The following is a 23540-nucleotide window of genomic DNA, read 5'->3' as shown; positions in this document are numbered from 1 at the left end:
TTTTAAAAATAGAACAAAAGTGCCTGAAATTAAGGCAAAGTAGAGTGAATGTCAACATTTTGCTGTTGATAGAATTTTTTTTTTTATGAAAATTTTTTGAATTAGTAATACATTAATTATAAAAAGACGAGGGAATCAAGCATTGGAAACACATGATAATGTAATTAATTTCAACCATATTTTCTTGTGGTGTGGTGCAGTATCTTCTACAATCTCGACACGTTTGTTTGTATTTCCATGTCCTATTGTTTTTGGCATATGGAAGAACAAATTGACTTAATGAGTCCAAGAGGAAAAGGACAGTTTTTAGGCCAATGAAAAGGACATTTAGAAAACAGTTTCTTCAACTTAATTCGACCCATCTTGCATTTATTTATTTAAATTTTCATATTTTACATATGACTATATATATACATATATGGAAGAATGACATTAAATAATCAAAAAGTTAAATTAAGCTCAAATAAAAATTAATTGGCTTTTAGTGAATTGGTTTGAAAATTTTCTACTTTCCTTCCATAATTTATAAGTGAAATTTATTAATTTTTAAAGAAAAAACTTGCAGTGAAACATATCATCACTTTCTGTCCTTATTTTGTAATCCTAAAAAGTAAAAACACTAGTTTGCAAATAAAAGAATAAAAGTCTTATTATGTTTATATTAAACTTCATGAAAGTAGTTATTAAATTATGGATCAAAACAACAATTTTTTGTTCTCTCCCGTAACACATAGAATCCTTCAAATTTTTTAATGGGACAAAATAAAGTCTGAGAAGCTTTGAGAGGACTGCCACATCTAATATTTAATGGCTAAGTTTTAAGAGAAAAAATATAAAGAGAATTACATTTTCGCATAAAAAAATTAAGTACTATAAAGTTCAATGATAATTAAATTAGACTTGAATGTAATTCTTTCAAAAATATATATCATAAAATATTTGTGCATTTGTGTGTGTTAATATATTACATATAAAATATCAAACTAAAAAAGAATGCAAATGAATATATTATTATATTTATTCGGAAACATCAACTTGAATACATTACATCCATGTTTTTCGTGCCGAATTCGGGCGTAGATAAAATATATTTTGTTGATTTTCTTTTTAACTATATTATATTAGATTAGTTGGGAGATCATATTTAGCTGGTCTAAAGATCATAGCCCTGATTCTATTTATAAATTAATTTTAATATATTTTATCAGTATAAAACAAATCTTAAAACTTAATTATGTCTTAAAATTTAACAAATTTTTAACTTTATCCTTATTAAATATACATATTTTAATAATATATTTTTTCTCTAACATTTAATGAAGGATAAAAGAAAAAATTTATAATAAAAATTTAATAACATAATTTATAAATAAAAATAAAAAAAATTCTCTTCCTACTTTATAAATAAGATTAGAGAAAGTATTTGATGCGTGTGTTTCTGTGTAAAATAAAATATGCACGCATTAATTTTTAACCCAACGTCAGTTTTTTAAACATTTTAGATATTTGGAACTCAACAGTAAATGTTAACAGAAGCAGTTGCAAATAAATTTTAAATTTAAAATAAAAATTATAAATTATGAAAAAATTTTACAATTGATTTCCCATATTTTGTAACTGAGTTTTAATTTTTTTTTTACTTTAAAACTAAATGTCTAAAATATACAACTAATTAAACTCTGCTATCAACCGTAAAAGACACTTTTATTCGCCTGTTGCGTTGGCCTGAAAAACTTGGACCTCATCTTGCAAAGAAGGCCAGATTCGTATACATACAACGTCTCTTTTATTTCATATAAGCCAGGCCTCCTGGGGATATGATTCCCTCAGACGTCAGACCATATGAAACAATACCACAAAAGAGATGCTACACATTCCCCTGAAGCTGGCCTTGCCTTTTTTGGTGTCTCACTCACATTCACACATATATGGCTCCTCTATGCAATGGCCACTCCGTCACGGTCAAGTTCACGCGGCCCTTCATTGACGGCAATTTCTTGGATTTCGTTTCTGGTATTGAATTTCTTTTCTTCCTGGTCAAAATCTTGAGTGGAACTGGCTAAGTTCTTGCCTGGGGTGAAACACAGGGAAGGCGTTCGAGACGATCAATCCGGGAACAGGGAATGCGATCACCACCATCGCCCAAGGCACCAAAGACGACATTGATCTCGCCGTCAACGCCGCCGGTCATGCCTTCTTCGACTCCTGCCCCTGGCCTCCTGTTAGCTCCTTCTCTCTTTCTCTGCCCTTCAAACTCAACAACATTATTCCTAAAATTAAGATGTAATGCACAACACAAGCTCGGGGAAGTAAACTCAATTTCAACATGAATGTACTTCCTAATGAGACCCATGTACTCCCAAGCAAACTATATCACGCAGTTTAAAAAATTAATTAATTATAATAATTATGTTTAAAAATAAAAAAGTAGATTAAAATGTCCTATATTAATTAACATATACATACATTAATTATTTTTCGTTAATGTAAATTATGATGGGTAATTTAAAAAATGTATAATAAATGTTTATTGAAATATCCGGTTTTGCTTATATAAAAAAATAAATAAAAATTGATAGTTTCTCTTATAAATAAAAACAGAATAATACTCCATAGCAATTTAATTATAAGGCATAGCTAACCAGCTTTTCATTTTAAGAGAAATATGACATCTGACTAAACATCTTATTCGAAGCTGCTAAGCCAATCTCTCATCCTTTTAATTTATATTAGTTTAATAATTTAATAATTTAATCCGACTCTTTTTTTTAGAGAAAATTAATTCAATGACCTAAAAAAATACAACTTTCATCAATTATAAATGAGGTGTTTCAATATTTTAGAATATGATTCATTCATAAAATCAATTAAACATGTTTTTTTAATCCTAAAAATAAATTTATTATTAAAATAAAATATATACTCCCTCCGTTTAAAAATGTAAAGTATTTTTAACCAAATCTCACCCTTAATAAAATAGTTAACTACTTTTAAACTTACCTTATCTTTCTATACTTATCCCTATTAAACACCCTATAATAAATATAAAGTCACTATTAATAGGAGTACTTTTGAAAAAAAAAAAGGTAATGATTACACCTCAAAAGATTAAAAATGCCTTATATTTTTTAACATTCAACTCCTTAAAAAATGCCTTACATTTTTTAATGGAGGGAGTATGATGTAACTAATAATTTTTATCATCTTTGACTGGATCTTTTATTTATATTATCAAAAATTATATTGTGCGTGCTCTCTCTTTAATTTATCATCTCTGAATATTTTTTTATCATATTTTTTGATCTAATTTTCTTGGATCATCATGTTCATCTTTCGTACAGTATTTTTTTCATCAAAATTTTTGATATGATTTGCCTGGATCACCATTTTCATCACAGAGTTTTTCTTCTATCTCCTTCTCTGTTTTTTCCAGATTTTACGCAGAGGACATTAGACATTGAAGAGAAAACTCTATTACCGATATGTGATACTATATCATTGATATACAGCTGTATATCAATTATAAACAAATTGATAAGTTTTTATTGATATGGCTTATATATCAGTAATATATAATAGTATATCATCGATATACTATTATAGATCAATATAACTAGACAATCAAGCATAAATTTATTTATAATTGATATATAATCGTATATCAATGATGTAGTATTATAAATTAATAATATTAAAAATACATAATCATTTGCCCAAAACATATCAAACATAATCTATAAAAAATTTTGGACTCTTAACTTATCACATAGAATCAAATATCTATATTAATAAAATAAAAACTCATGAATCTATAGCTCCATTTTCCTGCTAGTGTGTTCTGTTTCATCGAGTATTGTCGATGTATCTCAACTCGCATTTGTCTCTCGTTGTCATGACTATGACTTACTCACATTGCTCTGCTATCTCACGTTCGTCTCTCTCGCGTCAAGTTTCATTTTTTCTCTCCCATTTGTTTCTCTCATTTCAGAGATTTCTTGAGCTTTGAATCTTTTGATATTTAAAAAAAACAAATATTAAAAAAGAAAATTTTATAAATTAATTACAATCTAAATACTAAAACGGTTATTTCTAAAATTTAAGAAAAATATGTTTTTTTTATTTGATCTTATAACATGAGTTATTTGGGTAAAAGCTCCTTTCTTTTACTACAACTTTTCCCTTTTTTTTTACTCACTTCTCTCTCCTCCTTTATGGTATGCGTCTCTTCTTTTTTTCCCAAGTGTTCCCTGAATGGAGTCGGCTTATCTCCTTCGAGAGAAGCCTTCTCTGCCTCTCCTTTTAAGGCAGAAAAAAATTTAGATTGTTCAGATTTAATCTGAGCGGTCCAAATTTAATAGTTTTATTTTTATTTTTTATTTATATTTTTAAATTTAAAATATATAAAATTATAAATTTTTTTAATAAATATACTAATCAATCTAACAGTTCGTATTTAATATAAATACTCTAAATTTAATATAAAAAATTTAAATTAACTTTTTAAATATATTTTAAACAGTATAAATATATTCTGAACTGAACAATAAATTTATTAAAAAATTTAATATTAATTTTAGATCATTTATATTAAATTTGGACTATCAGATTGATAAATATATTTATTAAAAAAATTTACAATTTTATATATATTTTTATTTTAAAAATATAAATAAAAAATTAAAAAATTAAAAATTAAATTTAAATGATTAAATTAAGCCTGAGGCAGAGGAAACTTCTCTCATGGGAGAAAAGCCAAGTCCTCCCTGAATGCGGTGAACAGAAGAGTGAGGAAACCTTGGGAAGGTGGGAGAGAAAGAGTTGGACAAAAAATCGCTTTATTTTCTCTGAAAAATAATAAAATTATACAAATTGGTAGGCTGACAGCTGGATTAAAAATTAGATGAGTTGTTACTTTTTATGTTGGTATTATTGGAAAGAGTATAAATGATGGTCCAAAATTTGGAGAGGATCCTCTTCGCCATAGTGGCCTGCAAAATTGATCCTATCAAATTATTAAAAACTATGAAATCTGAATATTTTAATGGGAAGCTTTGAACTATCGGATTATAAAGCTATTTTTTTTAAAAAAAAATACAAACTAAAATTTGGAATAATTCACATTATTTTTATACAGTACCTGATATAAATTAGTTGAAGTTATTTGAAATTTTATATCCCCCGATTGAAATTCAGAAGACATTATTAATAAAGTAAAACTTGTGAAGGGGCGGGGATATTGAGGAAAGAGGAAGAGTGTTGATGAAATGGGCAGAGAGTTAAAAGACCAAAATGCAGAGGAAGTAGCAGCACTGGATGCGATAGGCTTAAGGAATTTTGAGATTCCTTGTGCAGTAAATATACTGCGCTGCTATGCTGGTGCTGCAGATAAACTCCATGGCCAGGTATTGAAGATGTCGAGAGAGTTCCATGCCTGTTCTCTGGTGGGTCGCATCATTCCCTGGAGCCTCCCCACCGCTATGTTCTTCACCAAGGTTGGCTCTTCCTTGGCTGCTGGCTGCACCATCATCTTCAAACTCCTCTCTCCCCTCTCTTCTACGCTCATCTCTCGCTGAGCTGGCATGTTCATTCGTACAAGCACTTTGTGACTTTACTCTCTCTCTCTTACAAAATTTTATTAATTACACTCCTATTAAAGACATTTTTTTTTAAAAAAATTGTATTAATTACACAATGAAAAACTAAAATAATTTATATTATTAAACAAGATATTTTAAAAAAATATTTTATAACACTGAACAATATTGTGTTTGCCATGCCCAATATCAATGATAGTGTTAGCTCACATTGCTTGTGCGATAGATTAAAGAGGTTTATTGAAACCAATAGTTTGGCTATGACAGTGAGAGATGGCGTACTGGCATCCATGCTATGGAGAACTTTCTTTTAATCTTCTTGGAAAAAAACAAACTCAGTTGAAGTTACGTTTGGGTTTCTCCATTACCTCAAAAGTCCTTCTCCCTATCCTCCTCTCCTTTCTTCCTCCTGTCCTCTGCTTTACTCCCTCGTATTTAAATTATAAGATATTTTTTTTCAACTCATCTTAATTTAAAATATAAGACATTTGGTAGATTTTAATTTTTTTCTATTTTAACCTTATATTTATTAACTTGATTTGTTGTGTAATATTTATTACATTTTTCTCACCCTTCATAATAGCTAAAATCTTATTGGTCTATAAGGAGGATCATGCTTTCTCATGTTATAATTCTTTATTAAAAATTATTATCTTTTTCATTTAATTTATTATTAATAGTTGGAGAAAAGGATAACAAAAACTTATAACATTTTTAACTGAAAATAAGAATATAATTAAATTTTTTTGATTTTTAAATTATAGTTAAAAATATTTTATATTTTAGACAGGAGGGAGTATTACCTTCCCAAAGAGTCCACGTTTCAGCCTAAAAGACAACCACTGATCCAGGAACTTAAATTTACAGCCCCTTTTATTTCTATTTTTAAAGCCGTTTTTTGAAATTCTTAAAACAAAAACACTTGTTCATTTAGTTGTTTTCAAATTATATTTATCTATTTTAAAAATAGGATGTAACTCTGGTGACATTCAAAATAAGGTGAGGGAAACTTTAAGATGCACGAAGCTATCTCATCCTCTAAAAATATTTTTAAATTAGTATTATCAAACAAGTGTTTATTTGGATTACTCTAAAAAATGAATTTAAAAATTATATTACAAAATAGCATTTTACAAAAGTTCCAACTTAATCAAACAGGCGTTAACGTCTCCATTCTAGGGATGAAGAAAGATTGGTCGTTAATTCTTGCTTTAATTCTCAGTAAGCTAAATGATAAAAATACTGCATTATTTAATCTTCGTTTCATATGATAACCTCCCTCCCGCTAAACATTGGAATGACAAAGTTATGCTAAAATGAAGTATGTTTTTACCTGAAGACGATATTTTTATTTACGACAGTATTTTTAATTAAAAATTCACAAAATATGATATAATTAATTTTAAAAAATATATTATGCAAGCAAAGCTGGTGGTATTTTTTGTGGGGGAGAAACATAGATAAAACAAATGCTACCTCTGGTTGTGCATATGAGGCACCTTTTAAAAAGCACAACATAATTCGTTTTATAAGTTATTAATTGATATAATTATTTTATTTTAAATTAAAATTTTTAAATTAACATTAAAAAGTAAGAGAGTTAACAAAATAATATTATATAATTTATTTATTTATATTTTTTTACTTGATAATTATATTTAAAATTTTATTTATTTTTATTATATTAATATTAATGAAGTTGAAAAAAATAATTCATAAATAATGCCGCAGGAAATATGTGACAGGGAAAAAAAGCAATTTTGAAGAGTTGTGACGGTGACAGTGTTTTAACGAGGGAAAGTACAATGAGAATTGTGGTGGTCATGAAATGAAAGGGTGTGGTTTCCAAAAAGACCAAACAGGGTTGGGTAACATTTAATGTAGGTGTCCCTTTTTTATTGCATTTGTTTTTTATATTCTGATTTCTGAATGCATCCTTGTGATTGCATTATTGACGAGCCTGAGTAACATGTCACGTGCAAAATAAAACTTGTGGGCTTCGAGTGCTAATATTAATATTCTTATATAGGGTGTTTAAATTAATAAAAAATTTAATTTAAATTTAAATTAAATTTTTTATTTAAATATACAAGAATTTATGAGGCTAGCTTTGGCTTCATTTTAAATTATAATTTATTTACAATTTCAAATTTACTTTGAATCAAAGTAATTTGAAATTTTAATTATTTTAAACATATTTACATTTTTATTATTGATACCTTTATAACACTTATATTTCTTGTCATCGTTTGTCAATTAAAAAATATAAATAAACTCATCCTTTTTTATTTTTCATCTTCATTTTGAATATTAGTTTATCTTTCTTTTTTGTTTAAAATTTTTTAAACTATTCAAATAAATGATTTTAAATAGAAAAACATTGATGAAAGAGACCTAATTGAAAGAAAAATTGTGTCCAAGGACCAAGTTAAATTTAAGGACCAAACTAAAAATTTTATTCATTCAACAATCTAAACAAATGACCAAAATGACCCTCCATTTAAACCAACGAAATTGAAAGAAAAAAAAAAGATAGCTTATTCAACACATGTACCTCAAGCCAAAAGCCTCGCACCTTAGGCTAGAAGCCTTGCACCTATGATGATAAAAATTACAACTTACTTTTTTGGCTTCTCACTCGAGTGTAAGGCTTCTAGCTTGAGGTGCAAGGGTTCTAGTTAGGATACAAGGCTTATGACTTGGGGTGTACATGCAGCCTTTTTTTTTTTAATTTTGTTAGTTTAAATAGAGGGACATTTTAGTCATTTGTTTAGATTGTTTAATGAATAAAATATTTAGTTTGGTCCTTAAATTGAGCAAAATTTCTTTTTTCAACAATATCCTTTTCACTAATTTTTCCTTTTAAATAAATGAATTTAAAATGTAAAATTTAAAATTTAAAATGAAAATCTAAGTCTATCAATTCAAACACTTTTAGAGTAATATTTATAATATTTTAAAATCTTTTGCATAAGCATATCGGTTAATTAACAATCAAGATAACAAACGCAGGATTTAGATTCATTTATAATTTTCTCTCCGTTAAAAAATATAAAATATTTTTAATTAAATCTCATCTCTTAATAAAAGTAATTATTTATTTTTAAATTAATCCTATCTTTTTATATTTATTTTTATTTAATATGATGTTTTATTTTAAAATAAATATGAAATGATTTATTTAATAGAGATTTTTTAAAAAAAAATAATGATTGTATATTAAAAGATTAAAATATTTTATTTTTTAACATCTAACTGTTAATATTCTTAAACAGAAGGAATAAATGATGAGTAATATTGCATCACTCTGAATTTAGAGGTGCGCCCAAATGCATAAAAAAGAAATAATAAAAGAAGAAGAAGAAGTAGACGAGCAATGCTAAAATATTTGTCAAGCTTCAACGGTGAGAATTTTGCAAGCAAGGCAGGGCCGTGGTTTACAGGCAGACGAAGGTCTTAGTGTGGACGCGCGTGCTAGACCATGCTAGACCTCCGCAGTGTCCCCCACGTCACGGGTTCCATCACAAAGCTCCAACTTGTAAGTCAAACAAATATACATATATTATTCCTACTTTTTTCTTTTTTGGAACTTCAATAAATTAGTGTAACGACTCATCGGCATCATGGTCCTCCCAAAAGACCTTAACTAAGAGTCAGACACAATTGGAGGAACATAACGTTTTTCTCGACCCCATCTTAATTAGAAAAATATGAATAGTCTTGCACGTACCTATAAAGGAAGGAAGTAATAAGGTGAAATACTTCCTCCATTTTAAATTATAAAATACTTTTAAATAAAATTTTATATATCAATAAATCTCGTTAAATATACCTAATAACTTTATTTTTTTAAAACAAAAATATAAATTTTAAAAATACTCATAATTTAATATATTAAAAAGAGAATGAACGAAAATTAATTATAAAGAGAGAAGGGATCATATTGAAATTGACACATTTAATGAAACTTTAGGGTGCGTTAGGTTTCTCCACTTTTAACATTCAAAAAGCTGCTTTTCACTTTGAGGAAGTTAAATGTTGTTTGGGGACTATTTATGATATAAAACTGACTTTTCAAATGGGTTTTTTGAAATGTGAAAGGAAGATGCATTATTAATGATACCTATTATTTTAAAATGACCATGATATCCCTCCCTTCATGTTTGTCTTTTCCTCTTGCTCGAGCTCATGTGTGTGTTTCAAAACTCATCTTTATTCTCTCTTATGTGTATGTCGCTTGTCTCGCTTCGCCTTGCTCCACTGTCAGTCTGCCTCCAGTGCCTCTCTTCCTTCTCTCCTTTGTCTCTCCTTTGCCATCTGGTCACATATTTGACTCCGTCCATTCTTCCTTCCCCCAGCTCCTGATCTCGTTTTGTCGCCCTTCCTTACCATTCCAGTGGACATTTTTTCATTTGTTGCTCACGGATCAAGCTTGTTTTGGGTCTTGGATGGTACTACGAAGCTGATAGACGTGAAAACACCTGGGACCTGTTGAACTGAACTTGAATGCTCTGACCTCCTCTCCGATCTGCTCTTCCATTTGAAGGTATGATGTCGTTCAACCATTTTTTGCTAGATCCGAAAATGGTGGTCCTCTATTTTGGATAAATATATGAAAATATATGGCTTATATGTTCGATCAGTGGTCTTCTGATTTTTTCTCCTGATCAGGTTATGCTCTATTTTTTTCCATTGAAGGTAGTTCTGCTCTGTTTCACTCGTTTCTTCTACTTGCATTGCTAATCTGAAACTTGAGAGCTTCTGAGAGAATCTGAATGTTGAAGAAGCTAGTTCTGCCCTGTGTGTATGCTTTGAAGTTTTCTTATACTCAATGAACAGGAACCAATATGTTGTGAATTTGAACATTAGCTTGGTTCTGTTTTCAGCTCTTTCATTGTAAAGAATAAAAATTAATAATAGACTTAACTATGCTTATTTTCCTCGATCAATATAATACAACAAGCACTTCTATTGAACTAGTTAATAAGTCAATTTTTTTTCATAATATTTATTTGCATTATTTAGTTCCGCTTTGTGTGTATGTTTTCAAGTTTTCTTATACTCAATGACTGATTAATTCTGGGTTTTGACCTCTTCTCTTAAAAATGTGTGTGTTTTAAAGTTTTTTTGTACTCAATCAGTAGAGAATTATTCTAGGTTTTGATCCTTCTCTTGGAAATGTGTGATTGTGTGTGTGTTTCTAAGATTTCTTGCATTCAATTAGTGTCGAATTCTATGTGTTTATGTGTGTATTTCCAAGTTTTCTTTTGCTCAAACCAATGTTGAATTATGGGTCTTGGTTTGGTTTCATAAATAAACATTGAATGGTTTTACTTAATTAATTAATAGTTGCCTTGTTTCCTGTTAAATGTGAGTTGATATATAGGTCTAATTTATGTTAATTAATTATTGAGAATGTAATATTTCGATAGTAAATATAAGTAAAGAGAAGGCATTGTGGACTACCGAAGAGACTAAACTATTCATCAAATTAGCTCTCCAATAAGTTAGAAAAAATGAGTGTAAAAGCTCTACCTTATTAAAGAAAAGTTAGGAGGTGCTAATACAACAGTTTAAATTTTAATACTTTGAGCTCTAGAAGTTATGATAAGAAGCAGTTAAAGAATAAATGGGACAATTTGAGAAAAGACTAGAATATATGAGACAAGCTGCTAAATAAAGAAATCGGCTTGGGATGGGATAGCGAAAAGAATATTGTATCAGCTTCGGATGAGTGGTGGAATCAAAAGATTAATGTATATAATTATATATGGCATGCTATATATTTGATGCTTCATTTTGTAAATATATTGGACTCAATTCTTTGTAAATGTGCAAGAGAATCTTGAATACAAAAAATTCAGACATAGACCAGTTTCATATGTATAAGAATTGACACAGTAGTTCCAGCTAGTTGTAACACGGGATACTTACATGTGGACACTTGCGACTGATGACTCGCAAGATGTGTGTAGGCGTCAATTGGATTTGATCAAAGGATCACGGGATAGTGATGATGTAAGAAACATTAGTGGAGGAACTCTCTCAAAAATTAGGCAGGTTAACTTGAACAATGCATACAGTGGTAGTACTAATTCAGGGAGCAAGAGAAAGAGAGGTGAAAGTGGTCAAAACAAGAAGGGAAAATGTCTTGCAATTGTGATGGTTGATTTAGTGAGTCGATTGGTGTCCACACAAGAGGATAGGGTGTCAACACTGAAGTCAATTATTAATTCCATAAACGGTGGAACAAAACTAATTGGTCAAAATGTCATGGATGTTGCAAAGAAACTTTATGAAATTGAGGAGATTGCTTGTGATGAGGTGATTCTTGGACAGTGTGTTGTGGCCTTGTTAGATAAGACTGTAAGAGACATGTATATTGGGCTTAGGGATAATAGAAGGGCATGAATGGCCTATTTGAAGTGCTTGGGCAAAAAAGCATATTAGATCAATCCTAGCTTGCCTTCTTAATGTTTAAAATCTAGCTAATGTCGTTTATGTTGTTAACTTTATTTTGAAATTGAATGTGTTATTTGACTCTTTTTTTTTTGTGCTTTTAATGTCAAGTTATGAATAAGGGTGTAATGGTTGTTTAATTATGCTATGCAGTTTTTATGGATGAAAGTACGCAATTTCGCTTATCACAATTGCTTATACATGCGGAAGACGATGATGTTGAGGCTATTACTACAATAATATCTAATTACTCAACAACTTTATTGAAAGAGCCTTGTAGAACCAATTCACAATCAGGTCATGTATGGGTGTAAGAAATTTTGCAAGGGCATCCTTAGCATTGTTATGACATGTTTCACATGAAAAAAGATGTTTTTTTTTTCAACTTTGTGATGTACTGGTGCAATATGGTTTGCATCCAACTAGAAGAATAAGGATCCATGAAATGGTTGGTATGTTCGTAAATATTGTTGGACATGGGGTGGGGAATAGGATAGCATAAGGACAATTTCAACATTCAGTAGAGACTATTCATAGACATTTTAAAAATGTATTGCATGCTTGTGAGAAGCCAGCGAAGGAATATATTCAACCAAAAGATCGCACTTTTCAAAATATTCATCCAAAAATTTTAGATGATCTACAATATCGACCATTCTTTAAAGATACCAAAAGAAGCAATTAATGGAACACATATCCCGTGCATGGTCAGTGTTGAAGAGCAGGGGAAATATATTGGAAGGAAAGGTATTCCAGCATAAAATATAGTGGCCGCATGTGATTGAAATATGTGCTTCACTTATGTCATGGCTGGATGGGAAGGGATTGTCTATAATGCTCGTTTATTTGACTATGCACTCACAAGGCCAGATATGAAATTTTCACATCTATCCCAAGGTATATTTCATATTTATCTAATTTAAAATAATTTTTTCAATATTTTTTGAGATCTTACAATTTCTATTTTTTTTATTGGTAGGTAAATATTATTTGTTAGATACCAGCTATCCAATACCACGTGAATATTTAAGTTCTTATAGATCTCATAGGTATCACCTCCTAGATTTCAGGCGTTCATTCAGATTTGCAAACAATAATAAGGTTTTTAATTATTATCATTCAAGCTTAAGAACCACGATTGAAAGGACTTTCGGGGTTTGGAAAAACAGATTCGCAATCTTACGACACATGCCTATCTATTCATTTGTGACGCAAGTTTGTATGGTTGGTGCAACAATGGCTATACATAATTTTATTAAGAAGAAAATCTGCAACTGATTCTGACTTTAGGCATTTTAAGGATGAAAATATGGTTAATACTAATGATGATAATGATGAGTATGCATTTTCATCAATAATTCCAAGTGTAATTTCAAGTATAGTTTCTAATAGAGAGATGAATAAGGTTCGAGATTCTATTAGAGATTAGATTGTATATTATAGATTGAATCGTTAATCATGTAACTATTCAATATTAATGAATGTTTAAATATTTATTACATATTTTTTTTCAAAATTAAATTTTATATTTTTTCTTATTATTTAACATTTCAAATTTTATGTTATTTTAAATTTGTTTCACATTTTTTAAACATTGTTGATATATTATATTTGCATAATAAAAATTATAAATTATCATAAATTAATGTCCTTTTTGGTTATTACATACTAAAAAGTACATTTCAAAAGCACAAATTTTTATTAATTCAAATAACTTTTAGTTTGCCAAATTAATTTTTGAAAAAATGTATCCAAACACAAATTTTGTTATAACAACTGACTTTTACCAAACTGACTTTTACCAAATGAATTTTTATCAAATTGACTTTTAACAAACTAAAAATCAAACACACCCTTAATCAATCCAAAATGTCTTATGTTTTGGGTAGAGTCGAGAATAAGGGTTGGGCCTAGAAGGCCGCTCATTTAAGCCCATTTTTATAAGGGTTTGGGCTTTAAAAAATGACATTTTTTAGAAAATTAAGCTTTCAAATCCGACCCTGATAGGCCCTAAAAAAATAGGCTCGGACGGCTCTTTTAGGCTCATTTTTATTTTTTCATTAAAAAATAAAATATTTTTAATTTTAAATTAAATTTAAACTTTAGAATATATATTTTTACTTTAAAATTAGAATTTCTATTATTTATTTTTAATTTTTAAACATTATGATTTGTATTTTTAAAAAATATATGAAATATTATAATTAAAAATTTTAATTTTTAAAAATTTCAAACAATAAAAAAATAATAATAAGGGCTTATAGGCCTGACCTTAAGCCTTTTATATAAGAGTCGGGCTTTAGAAAATAAAATATTTTAAGAAAATTGAATTTAAAAGCTTGAGTTCTTAAAGATCGAACCTATAAAAGTTGGGTTCGCTCGTTTTTCAACTCTAATTTTAAGTTGAGAAATTTTTTTAAAAATATCTTATAAAAAAAAAAGAATAGTAAAAATGAGAATGAGAATATATGTTCTCGCAGTCCTAGACACCCCTCACCTTCTCTTGTCCTAGACACCCCTCACCTTCTCTTGCTTCTTCTCTCTCTGTCTCTCTCTCATGGCGTCTCTCTTTAACTGCCACGCCTCAAACCCTGATGCTGCGTCCATCAAGATCAAGTTCACGCAGCTCTTCATCAACGGACAATTCGTTGATTCTGTTTCAGGTAATTCCTCACGCCTCTCGCTCTCTCTCTCTCTCTCTCTCTCTCTCTCACTCTCACTCTGAGCATTTGATTTGTTGGATGGAAAACAGGGGGCAGATTCGAGACGATAGATCCTAGAACAGGGGAGGTGATCGGCAGCATCGCCGAAGCCACCAAAGCTGACGTGGACGTCGCCGTTAAAGCTGCCCGTCAAGCCTTTGACTTCGGTCCCTGGCCTCGCTTCCCCGGCTCTGTATGTTTCTCCCTCCTCTTCCCTTCTTCCCCTGCCACTCTTCCTCTCCGTTGCGACTATTCTATTGATAAATAAGTTTGATTTCCCCGGATGAGCGGTAATATGAATATACAGTAATATAAATATAGCATACGTTTGTAAAATTAAAGAAAAAATTGAAAGCATTTTTCACCAAATATCGCAATATTACACATCATTTCATTTATTACGTGGTAAAATCATGACTGTTACTCAATCAAATGCTCTCAGATATAGTCAAATTTAGAAAGCAGACTTTAGAGAATTTTCATCCTTTTAACTCACCATCTCACAACATTCTCATTTCTCAACCTTAATATCGTCAAATGCCTTGTGTAAATATATTACGATGCCACCCCTGGTAATTATTTTATTTTTGTGTTATCTTCTGAAGTCAGTATGTTTTATTTTTATTTTTCCGGTAAAATTTGCGACGGAATATATCTTGGAAAAATAGAACCCCTCAAACGATATAAACTTTTTCTTTTTTTTTTTTGCCCTTTTCTGGAGAAAACCAAATTGCATGAACTGCATGTATATAGTAATGTTCATTTAATTTTCTTTATCATAACGCTTCTTATTGCGAAACGTGAAGAATTACAGACAACACGATTTTTTTAAAAAGCGAGACTTTGATCTGTGTCAAATTAAATTATGCAGTTGTTTTTGACTTTTGTATGCACAGGTCGAATGAGTTGTCCTTCATGTCTCCTCCTCATGGTTATAAATTAATAATATTAATTTCCAATATTAATACATTATGTAATAAATAAAATCACTTATAAATCATGAATAGCACAGCTTGCCAAAACTTCATATATAACAAGAACATCCATCACTATAACTGTTTAATTTAAAAATTCTATACTTTACAAAGACATTGACTATTTGAAATTTTATATTCTCTGGTTGAGTTTGAGAAAATAACAATAACATAATTTTGAAGACACCAACACATAAGCTTTTTTGGCTTCAAAATAATTAGTCCAATTATGTGTATAAGGATAGTTTTAGTGTTTTTTTAAGCAAAAGAGAGGCCATTTTATTAATCAACAAAAAAAAAAAGTGTTACACACTAATAAGGGTATTCTTGTCAAAATTGTCAAAATTAATATTTGACCTGCACACATGTAAAATCGGAGAAGAATGTAACAGCTAAAGCCTAGGTCCATGTTTGGAATTTTTAAGAACCGCCCTATTTCATAAATGCGAGCATACTCCTACAGTTAAGAAGGCAGCTTACCTTTTCTACTTCTTGAGTACAACCACTCAATATCTTGGCAACTTGCAATTTCAAGCTTTATGTCGTTGACATTATATTATTTTGATTTTATAAATTTCATTACCTTCATTTTTAAAATTTAACTAATTTTTATATCTATCCTTAATAAAAATACAGAATTATTTTTAATAATTTTTTTAATATTTAGTAAGAGCATAAATGTAAATATAAAATGATGTATCAGCCCAATAGCCCAGCCCAATGGCCCTAATATGGATTTATCTGTTATTTTTTGGTATAAATGTTTATTTTATAATAACTGAACATTGTATCAGTAAGAAATTCAGATACTCCGACATCCTAGTGCCAGATGATTGAATCTCGATCATATCTCAAGTGAGGGAGAGGAACACTTGAGAAAATGTCTGAACCCAACTATTTAAGCTTTCAGAGTCAATTGTTATTCACATGACGGAATCTCGAGACATCTGTCTTCACTTGCTAACTCAGTCATGCCGTACCTTCTTGGCGTTTGATTTCGGTGTGATGAGGACCACTTGATGAGTACCTTCACGACGGTCTGGATTTTAAAGTTTTGTTTTTATATTTTTATTTTATATTTATTATATAAAATTATAAAATTTTAATAAATCTATCTTATTATTAATTTAAATTATAATAATTTAATTTAAATATTAATTTTTTTATAATTTTTATAAATTAATAATTTAGATATATTTTTGACAGTCTGGATTTAATAATAAACTTTTTTAAATTTTTTATAAATTTTTATTTTAGTAAATATATAATATTAAAAAATGAAAATAAAGATAATCTGGCACTTTTAAAAAATTGAGAATAAGTTGCCATTTAAAAATTTTAAATCTAAATTGTTCAAAGCATATCTGTATAGTTAATTTATAAAAATAATAAAGATATTTAATATTAAATTGAATTATTCAAATTAATTTCACATTGTTTAAATTGATGATATAGTAGATTTATTATTATTTATAATTTTTATTTTAATAAATATAAATAAAATATAAAAATATTATGCTCTCTCCATTAAAAAATGTAAGACATTTTTAATTGAATTTCACTCTCCAAAAGAATAGTTGCTTACTTTTAAACTAATCCTATCTTTCTATATTTACTTTTTAAATACCCTATAATAAATATAAAGTGATTCATCAATAGGAGTGTTTTTAAAAAAAGATAATAATTATATCTTAAAAGATTATATTTTTAAATATTTAATTTTTTAAAAAATATTTTATATTTTTAAATGAAAAGAGTAAATAAATTTAGGTATTTTTTTTTTGGATAAGAATCTAGGCACTTTTTATTTGTTCATGATCCTTTATTTTTCTTTCTTGCCGCCCCTTTTGTGTGGCGACCATGAAAAGAGTATTTAGATGCAACCAGCACATACCTGTCATATCAACAGTTGATGCTCAACAAGTGGGGGAAAGGGAAAGAGATATTTAAATATCGATCTTACTCATTCATGATAAAAAATTTTAAAAAATAAGATGTATTAAGAGTCAAGACCTATTTATAGAGTCTTAATGTTTATCCCAAAATCAATGAAAATATTTTAAATATTAAAATAATATAAAAATCTAAAATGATTAAAAATAGAAAAATAACTATATATATATATATATATATATCTAAATCTCGAATTTTGTCCATCTTCCCATTAATGACCAAATCTTCAAATATTCTTTTTCTTTCTTTTCAAGTAAAGAAAAAAAACATAGTTCCAAAAGTTTTACAATGTAATTTTGTTAAAATTCAAATTTCTCGATAATATCAAATAATTTTACAACACAAATATGTCTACTACTATACAATGTAACTAGTATAATTATACAACAACAACAACAACAACAAGCCTTCATCCTATTAGGTGGGGTCGGCTACATGGATTACAAGACGCCATTATACTCTATCATTTATCAAGCTTTTAGGAATATTATTAATTAAGAGATCGCGCTCAACAACTTTCAAGAGTGTTCTCTTAGGCCTTCCTCTATCTCTCTTAATCGGACTCAAAGTTATATGTTCCACTCTTCTCACTGGTGCCTCCCTTGGTCTTCTTTGTACATGCCCAAACCATCTCAACCGATTTTCTACTATTTTTTCCTCAATAGGTGCCACCCTCACTTTTTCGCGTACGTGCTCATTTCGAATTTTATCTTTACATGTATGTCCGCACATCCATCGTAACATTCTCATCTCTGCTACTCCAAATTTATGCTCTTGCTCTCCCATTAGAGCCCAGCATTCACTACTATATAACATTGCCGGTCTGATAGCAGTACGATAAAACTTTCCTTTAAGTTTATTAGGCACCTTACGGTCGCAAATAACTCCTTTAGCTTTTCTCCAATTAAACCACCCAGCTTGAATTCTATGTGAAATATCTCCACTGATTTCGCCATCATTTTCAATAATGGCTCCCAAATATCTAAACTTTTTCACTTGAGGTATAATTTGATCTCCCAATTTCACTTCCAAATTATTGTCGAATAGTCCTTTACCAAATTTACAATATAAATATTCCGTCTTACTTCTACTCAGACGAAAACCTTTCGACTCCAATGTCCTCCTCCATAACTCAAGTTTGCAATTAACCTCTTCTTTTGTCTCTGCTATAAGAACTATATCATCCGCGAAGAGCATACATTTCGGAATTTCCTCTTGAATATGTTCCGTCAAAACATTTAAGATCAAGTTGAACAAATAAGGACTCAGAGATGATCCCTGATGTAGTCCAATCTTTATAGGAAAATCCTTTGTTTGACCACTAGGCGTTCTTATACCAGTTTTTACCCCCTCATACATATTTTGTATGGCTTTAATATAAGCAATCCGTACTCCTTTTTTTTTCCAACGCTTTCCAAAGCACTTCTCTTGGTATACGGTCAAAAGCTTTTTCCAAATCAATAAAAACTATGTGTAAATCTTTATCTTTACAACGATACTTTTTCATTAATCCCCTTAGTAGATAAATTGTCTCTATAGTTGATCTACCTGGCATAAAACCAAATTGATTCTCAGAAATACTTGTCTCCAATCTCAACCTGTGCTCAATTACTTTCTCCCACAATTTCATTGTGTGGCTCATGAGTTTAATCGCTCTATAGTTAGTACAATTCTGAATATCCCATTTATTTTTATAAATAGGAATTAATGTACTTCTCCTCCACTCATCAGGCATTTTCTTGGACCGTAAAATCACATTAAATAACTTAGTTAACCATCTCACCCCTTCTTCACCTAAACATTTCCACGCTTCGATAGATATACAATCAGGTCCGTTGGCTCTACCATTTGCCATTTTCTTAAGAGCTTCCTTTACCTCCTTATCACGTATTATTCGATAGAATGACAAATTTTGTTCTCCTTCACCAGTTACTAAATCCTTCAAGTTACTAGATGAATCCTCTCCATCATTGAAAAGTTTAGAAAAGTAAGTCTCCCATCTATTTTTAATTTCATCATCTGTAACTAAAATTCTTCCCTCTTCATCCTTAATATACTTTACCTGTTCTAGGTCTCTTGATTTTTTTTCCCTACTCTTGGCAATCTTATAGATATTTTGCTCTCCTTCCTTCGTCTCAAGGTTCTTATAAAATTCTTCAAAAGCTTTAGAACGAGCTTCACCCACAGCTCTCTTAATTTCCTTCTTAGCCATACGGTACCTCTCCCAATTTTTCTCATTGTTACACAAATGTATGGCTTTAAAACAGTTCTTCTTATATTTAATTTTGTCTTGTACACTATTATTCCACCACCAAGTCTCCTTATCTCTCGGACCAGAACCTTTCGATTCTCCCAAAACTACTTTTGCAACCTCCCGTATCTTTTTAGCTATATCTTCCCATATAATGTTAGCACTTTCCTGAGATTCCTAAATTCCTTTATCCAAAAGATTTCGCTTGAAAATATCTTGCTTCTCACCTTTTAATTGCCACTACCTAATCCTTGGTGTTACTACTTGTCGATGTTTTTTGATTTTACTCATAATACACACATCAAGGACTAGGACCCTATGTTGTGTCGTTACAGCATCTTCGAGGATCACCTTACAATTTTTACAAAGTCTTCTATCTGTGTTCCTAACCAAAAGAAAATCAATCTGTGACCTTGAGGCTCCACTTTTGTAAGTGATGAGATGCTCATCTCTCTTCTTGAAACAAGTGTTGGCAATCTTAAAATCATACGCCAATGAGAAATCAAGAAGAGTTTGTCCTTCATTGTTTAGTTCTCCAAAACCAAAACCACCATGCACCCTCGCATACTGACCAGCTTCCCTCCCGACATGCCCATTAAAGTCTCCTCCAATAAAAATCTTTTCACTCTGTGGTATGTGTCGAATCAACCCCTCCAGATCCTCCCAAAATAATTCCTTAAGACTAGCTTCTGTCCCGACTTGCGGTGCATAAGCGCTAACAATATTAACAGTCTCACGTCCAATTATCATTTTTAAGGAAATAATTCTATCTCCAATTCTGCTAACTTTTACAACGTTCTTCTTCCACTCCTTATCTATAATGATGCCTACTCCATTGCGTGCACTTACTTTTCCTGTATATCAAAGTTTGAAACCTTAAATATCCTTAGCTTCTTCTCCACGCCATTTTGTTTCTTGCAGGCAAAGGATATTGATTTTCCTTTGAATCATAACCCCTACAACCTCTATAGATTTACAATTTAATGTCCCAACATTCCAAGTACCAAATCTAATTTTGCTCTTATAGACTAACTTTTTTAGCCGCGTGCGTCCAAAATGACGCGGTAGCCCTTGCTCATTTAACACTACATCCGGGCGCCGCATGCAGCGGCTCTAACTCATTTGTCACTGTACTCGAGCCATGCAGCGCGTTACTTACGGGCAACGACCTAGCATTAACATTATAACGTCTATTGTCCATGTTCATGATAGATTCAACAAAGTTTTACATTGGCTGTTGATGGCCTAACACAACCCCCCTCCTTTACCCGGGCTTGGGACTGGCTATAAACATAGGCGGAGTTAACTAGTACAATTATAAGGACCCAAATTTGATAATGTTGTAGGAGAACTAAATTGAAGTTGTTGATTGGTTTAGCTGTTCAATGGTTGATTTGGTTTATTGTGATGGTGTGGGAACTAATATTCAGGAGAGAGGAAGAATATTGATGGAATGGGCAGATTTGATAGATCAACATGCAGAAGAACTGGCAGCACTTGACGCCATAGACGCGGGAAAGCTGTACGAGTGGTGTAAGATTGAGATTCCTTCAGTGGCAAATATGCTGCGTTACTATGCAGGTGCTGCTGATAAAATCCATGGAGAGGTGTTGAAGATGTCGAGAGAGTTCCACGCCTACACTCTGCTCGAACCCGTTGGCGTCGTGGGTCACATCATTCCCTGGAACTTCCCTAGCACCATGTTCTTCAGCAAGGTCAGCCCTTCCTTGGCCGCCGGCTGCACCATGGTCGTCAAACCCGCCGAGCAAACTCCTCTCTCCGCTCTCTTCTACGCTCATCTAGCTAAGCTGGCATGTTAATTCATACAAGCACTTTGTGACTTTACTCTTTTTAACGTTTACTGCTTTCAGTTTATTTGTGGCTTCTTCACTGAAACTGTGTTTTGCTTGTCTGGTTTCGTATATAGGCTGGGATACCAGATGGTGTGCTTAATGTGGTACCTGGGTTTGGCCCAATTGCTGGTGCTGCTATAACCTCGCACATGGACATTGATAAGGCACGTAGTTGGCAAGTGTACAAGTATTTGGGAGTTTTGCATGTGATTGAGATATTGAAAATGGCTGATCACTAGATACTGAACTTGTCTTTCTTGGTGTGTGTTATTGAAGGTTAGCTTTACTGGTTCGACCCAAGTAGGACGGGAAGTGATGCAGGCTGCAGCTAGGAGTAATTTGAAGCAAGTTTCGCTTGAATTAGGAGGCAAATCACCTGTCATTATATTTGACGACGCTGATGTGGACAAAGCAGTTGAGCTTGCGCTCGTTGGAATCCTTTTTAACAAGGTCGAATTGCATGCCTTCCAGAAATAATTAATCATCTATATTCATCAAATGATTATAGCTATCACTAAGTATCATTTCTTGGCTTGAGGTTTAGGGAGAAATCTGCGCTGCAGGCTCTCGTGTGTTTGTTCAAGAAGGCATATACGATGAATTTGAGAAGAAATTGGTGGAGAAGGCAAAAGCTTGGGTAGTTGGAGACCCTTTTGATCCTAAAGTTCAGCAAGGTCCTCAGGTAACAAGCAAATTTATAAATCAACATGTACAGGAACACATTGATCATCATCAACAATATGCTTGTTGACAATATTTTTTTTTTAAAAAAAACTTTAGGTAGACAAGAAGCAATTTGAAAAGATTTTATCATACATAGAGCATGGAAAGAGAGAAGGAGCCACCTTGTTGACAGGAGGTAAGGCAGTTGGCAATCAGGGATACTACTTAGAGCCTACAGTTTTCACTAATGTTAAGGTAAGTTGCAAGTATCCAAATTCACAAGAACATCAAACATGGTGTGTTGATCATGACAATAAGACACGCATTCTCATTTTCTACCAGGAGGACATGCTTATAGCGCAGGATGAAATATTTGGGCCTGTGATGGCACTAATGAAGTTTAAGTAAGTTATAGCTAGTATACTTGTTTTTCTTAAATGGTCTTAGCAGGATCAAATTGATGAACAGTGAAATGTTAACAGAACGATAGAGGAAGTGATAAAGAGTGCAAACAACACAAAATATGGGCTAGCAGCAGGCATAGTGACGAAGGACATTGACATAGCAAACACAGTGTCGAGATCCATCAGAGCAGGAATCATTTGGATCAATTGCTACCTTGCGTTTGGGAACGATGTTCCTTTTGGAGGGTACAAGATGAGCGGATTTGGGAAAGATTGTGGAATGGAAGCAATTCACAAGTACCTGCAAGTTAAATCTGTGGTCACTCCTATTTACAATTCTCCTTGGCTCTGAATGATTCCCTGTGGCTCTATTTACATGTGGTACTTTTCATTCACAAGGGTTTTTTTTTTTTTTTTTTCATTTTCATAAGTTACACAGCAGCATGTTATGTCTTGTGAATGAAATATTCTACACACCATCTTTCTAATATAAGAAACCCTTACGATTGCATGGCCATACATGTCATGCATGCATGCATGCCGAACTTTGCACGCGAGATATGAAAGGTCTTACAAGCTCATTGTTCAACAGATTTAAGTCACATGAAAAAGACGATTTTTCAATTGAACATGTTTCTGATCATACAAGTACGCGGCGATATTCTTCGATTCAGTTGGGGTGCTTTA

The 23540-nt window shown here is 31.1% G+C and overlaps 1 protein-coding gene across 1 annotated transcript; it reads left to right on the top strand.

The window, feature by feature from the left end:
* The first annotated feature begins 14549 nt into the window (after window positions 1-14549).
* LOC129309654 (aldehyde dehydrogenase family 2 member C4-like) lies at window positions 14550-23482 on the top strand. The gene is made up of 9 exons (XM_054951314.1): window positions 14550-14716; window positions 14806-14948; window positions 21364-21744; window positions 21861-21950; window positions 22063-22236; window positions 22331-22468; window positions 22567-22704; window positions 22792-22853; window positions 22932-23482. Exons 1-9 carry the CDS (start codon window positions 14611-14613, stop codon window positions 23203-23205), a joined length of 1506 nt encoding a protein of 501 aa, XP_054807289.1. The 5' UTR covers window positions 14550-14610; the 3' UTR covers window positions 23206-23482.
* The last annotated feature ends 58 nt before the right edge of the window (window positions 23483-23540 follow it).

Source organism: Prosopis cineraria, unplaced genomic scaffold (assembly GCF_029017545.1).
Source record: "Prosopis cineraria cultivar Desert tree isolate PC_DT_omini unplaced genomic scaffold, ASM2901754v1 PC1, whole genome shotgun sequence".
Taxonomy (NCBI): Eukaryota; Viridiplantae; Streptophyta; class Magnoliopsida; order Fabales; family Fabaceae; genus Prosopis; species Prosopis cineraria.
Note: the sequence above shows the minus strand (reverse complement) of the source record. Positions and strands in the feature narration are given on the sequence as shown.

Bases quoted from the DNA above. Each gene is read 5' to 3' on its own strand.
- LOC129309654 (XM_054951314.1), top strand. From the start codon at position 14,611: ATGGCGTCTCTCTTTAACTGCCACGCCTCAAACCCTGATGCTGCGTCC. The intron at 14,717-14,805 runs GTAATTCCTCAC...GATGGAAAACAG, and splicing joins ATTCGTTGATTCTGTTTCAG to GGGGCAGATTCGAGACGATA. The intron at 22,854-22,931 runs GTAAGTTATAGC...AAATGTTAACAG, and splicing joins ATGGCACTAATGAAGTTTAA to AACGATAGAGGAAGTGATAA.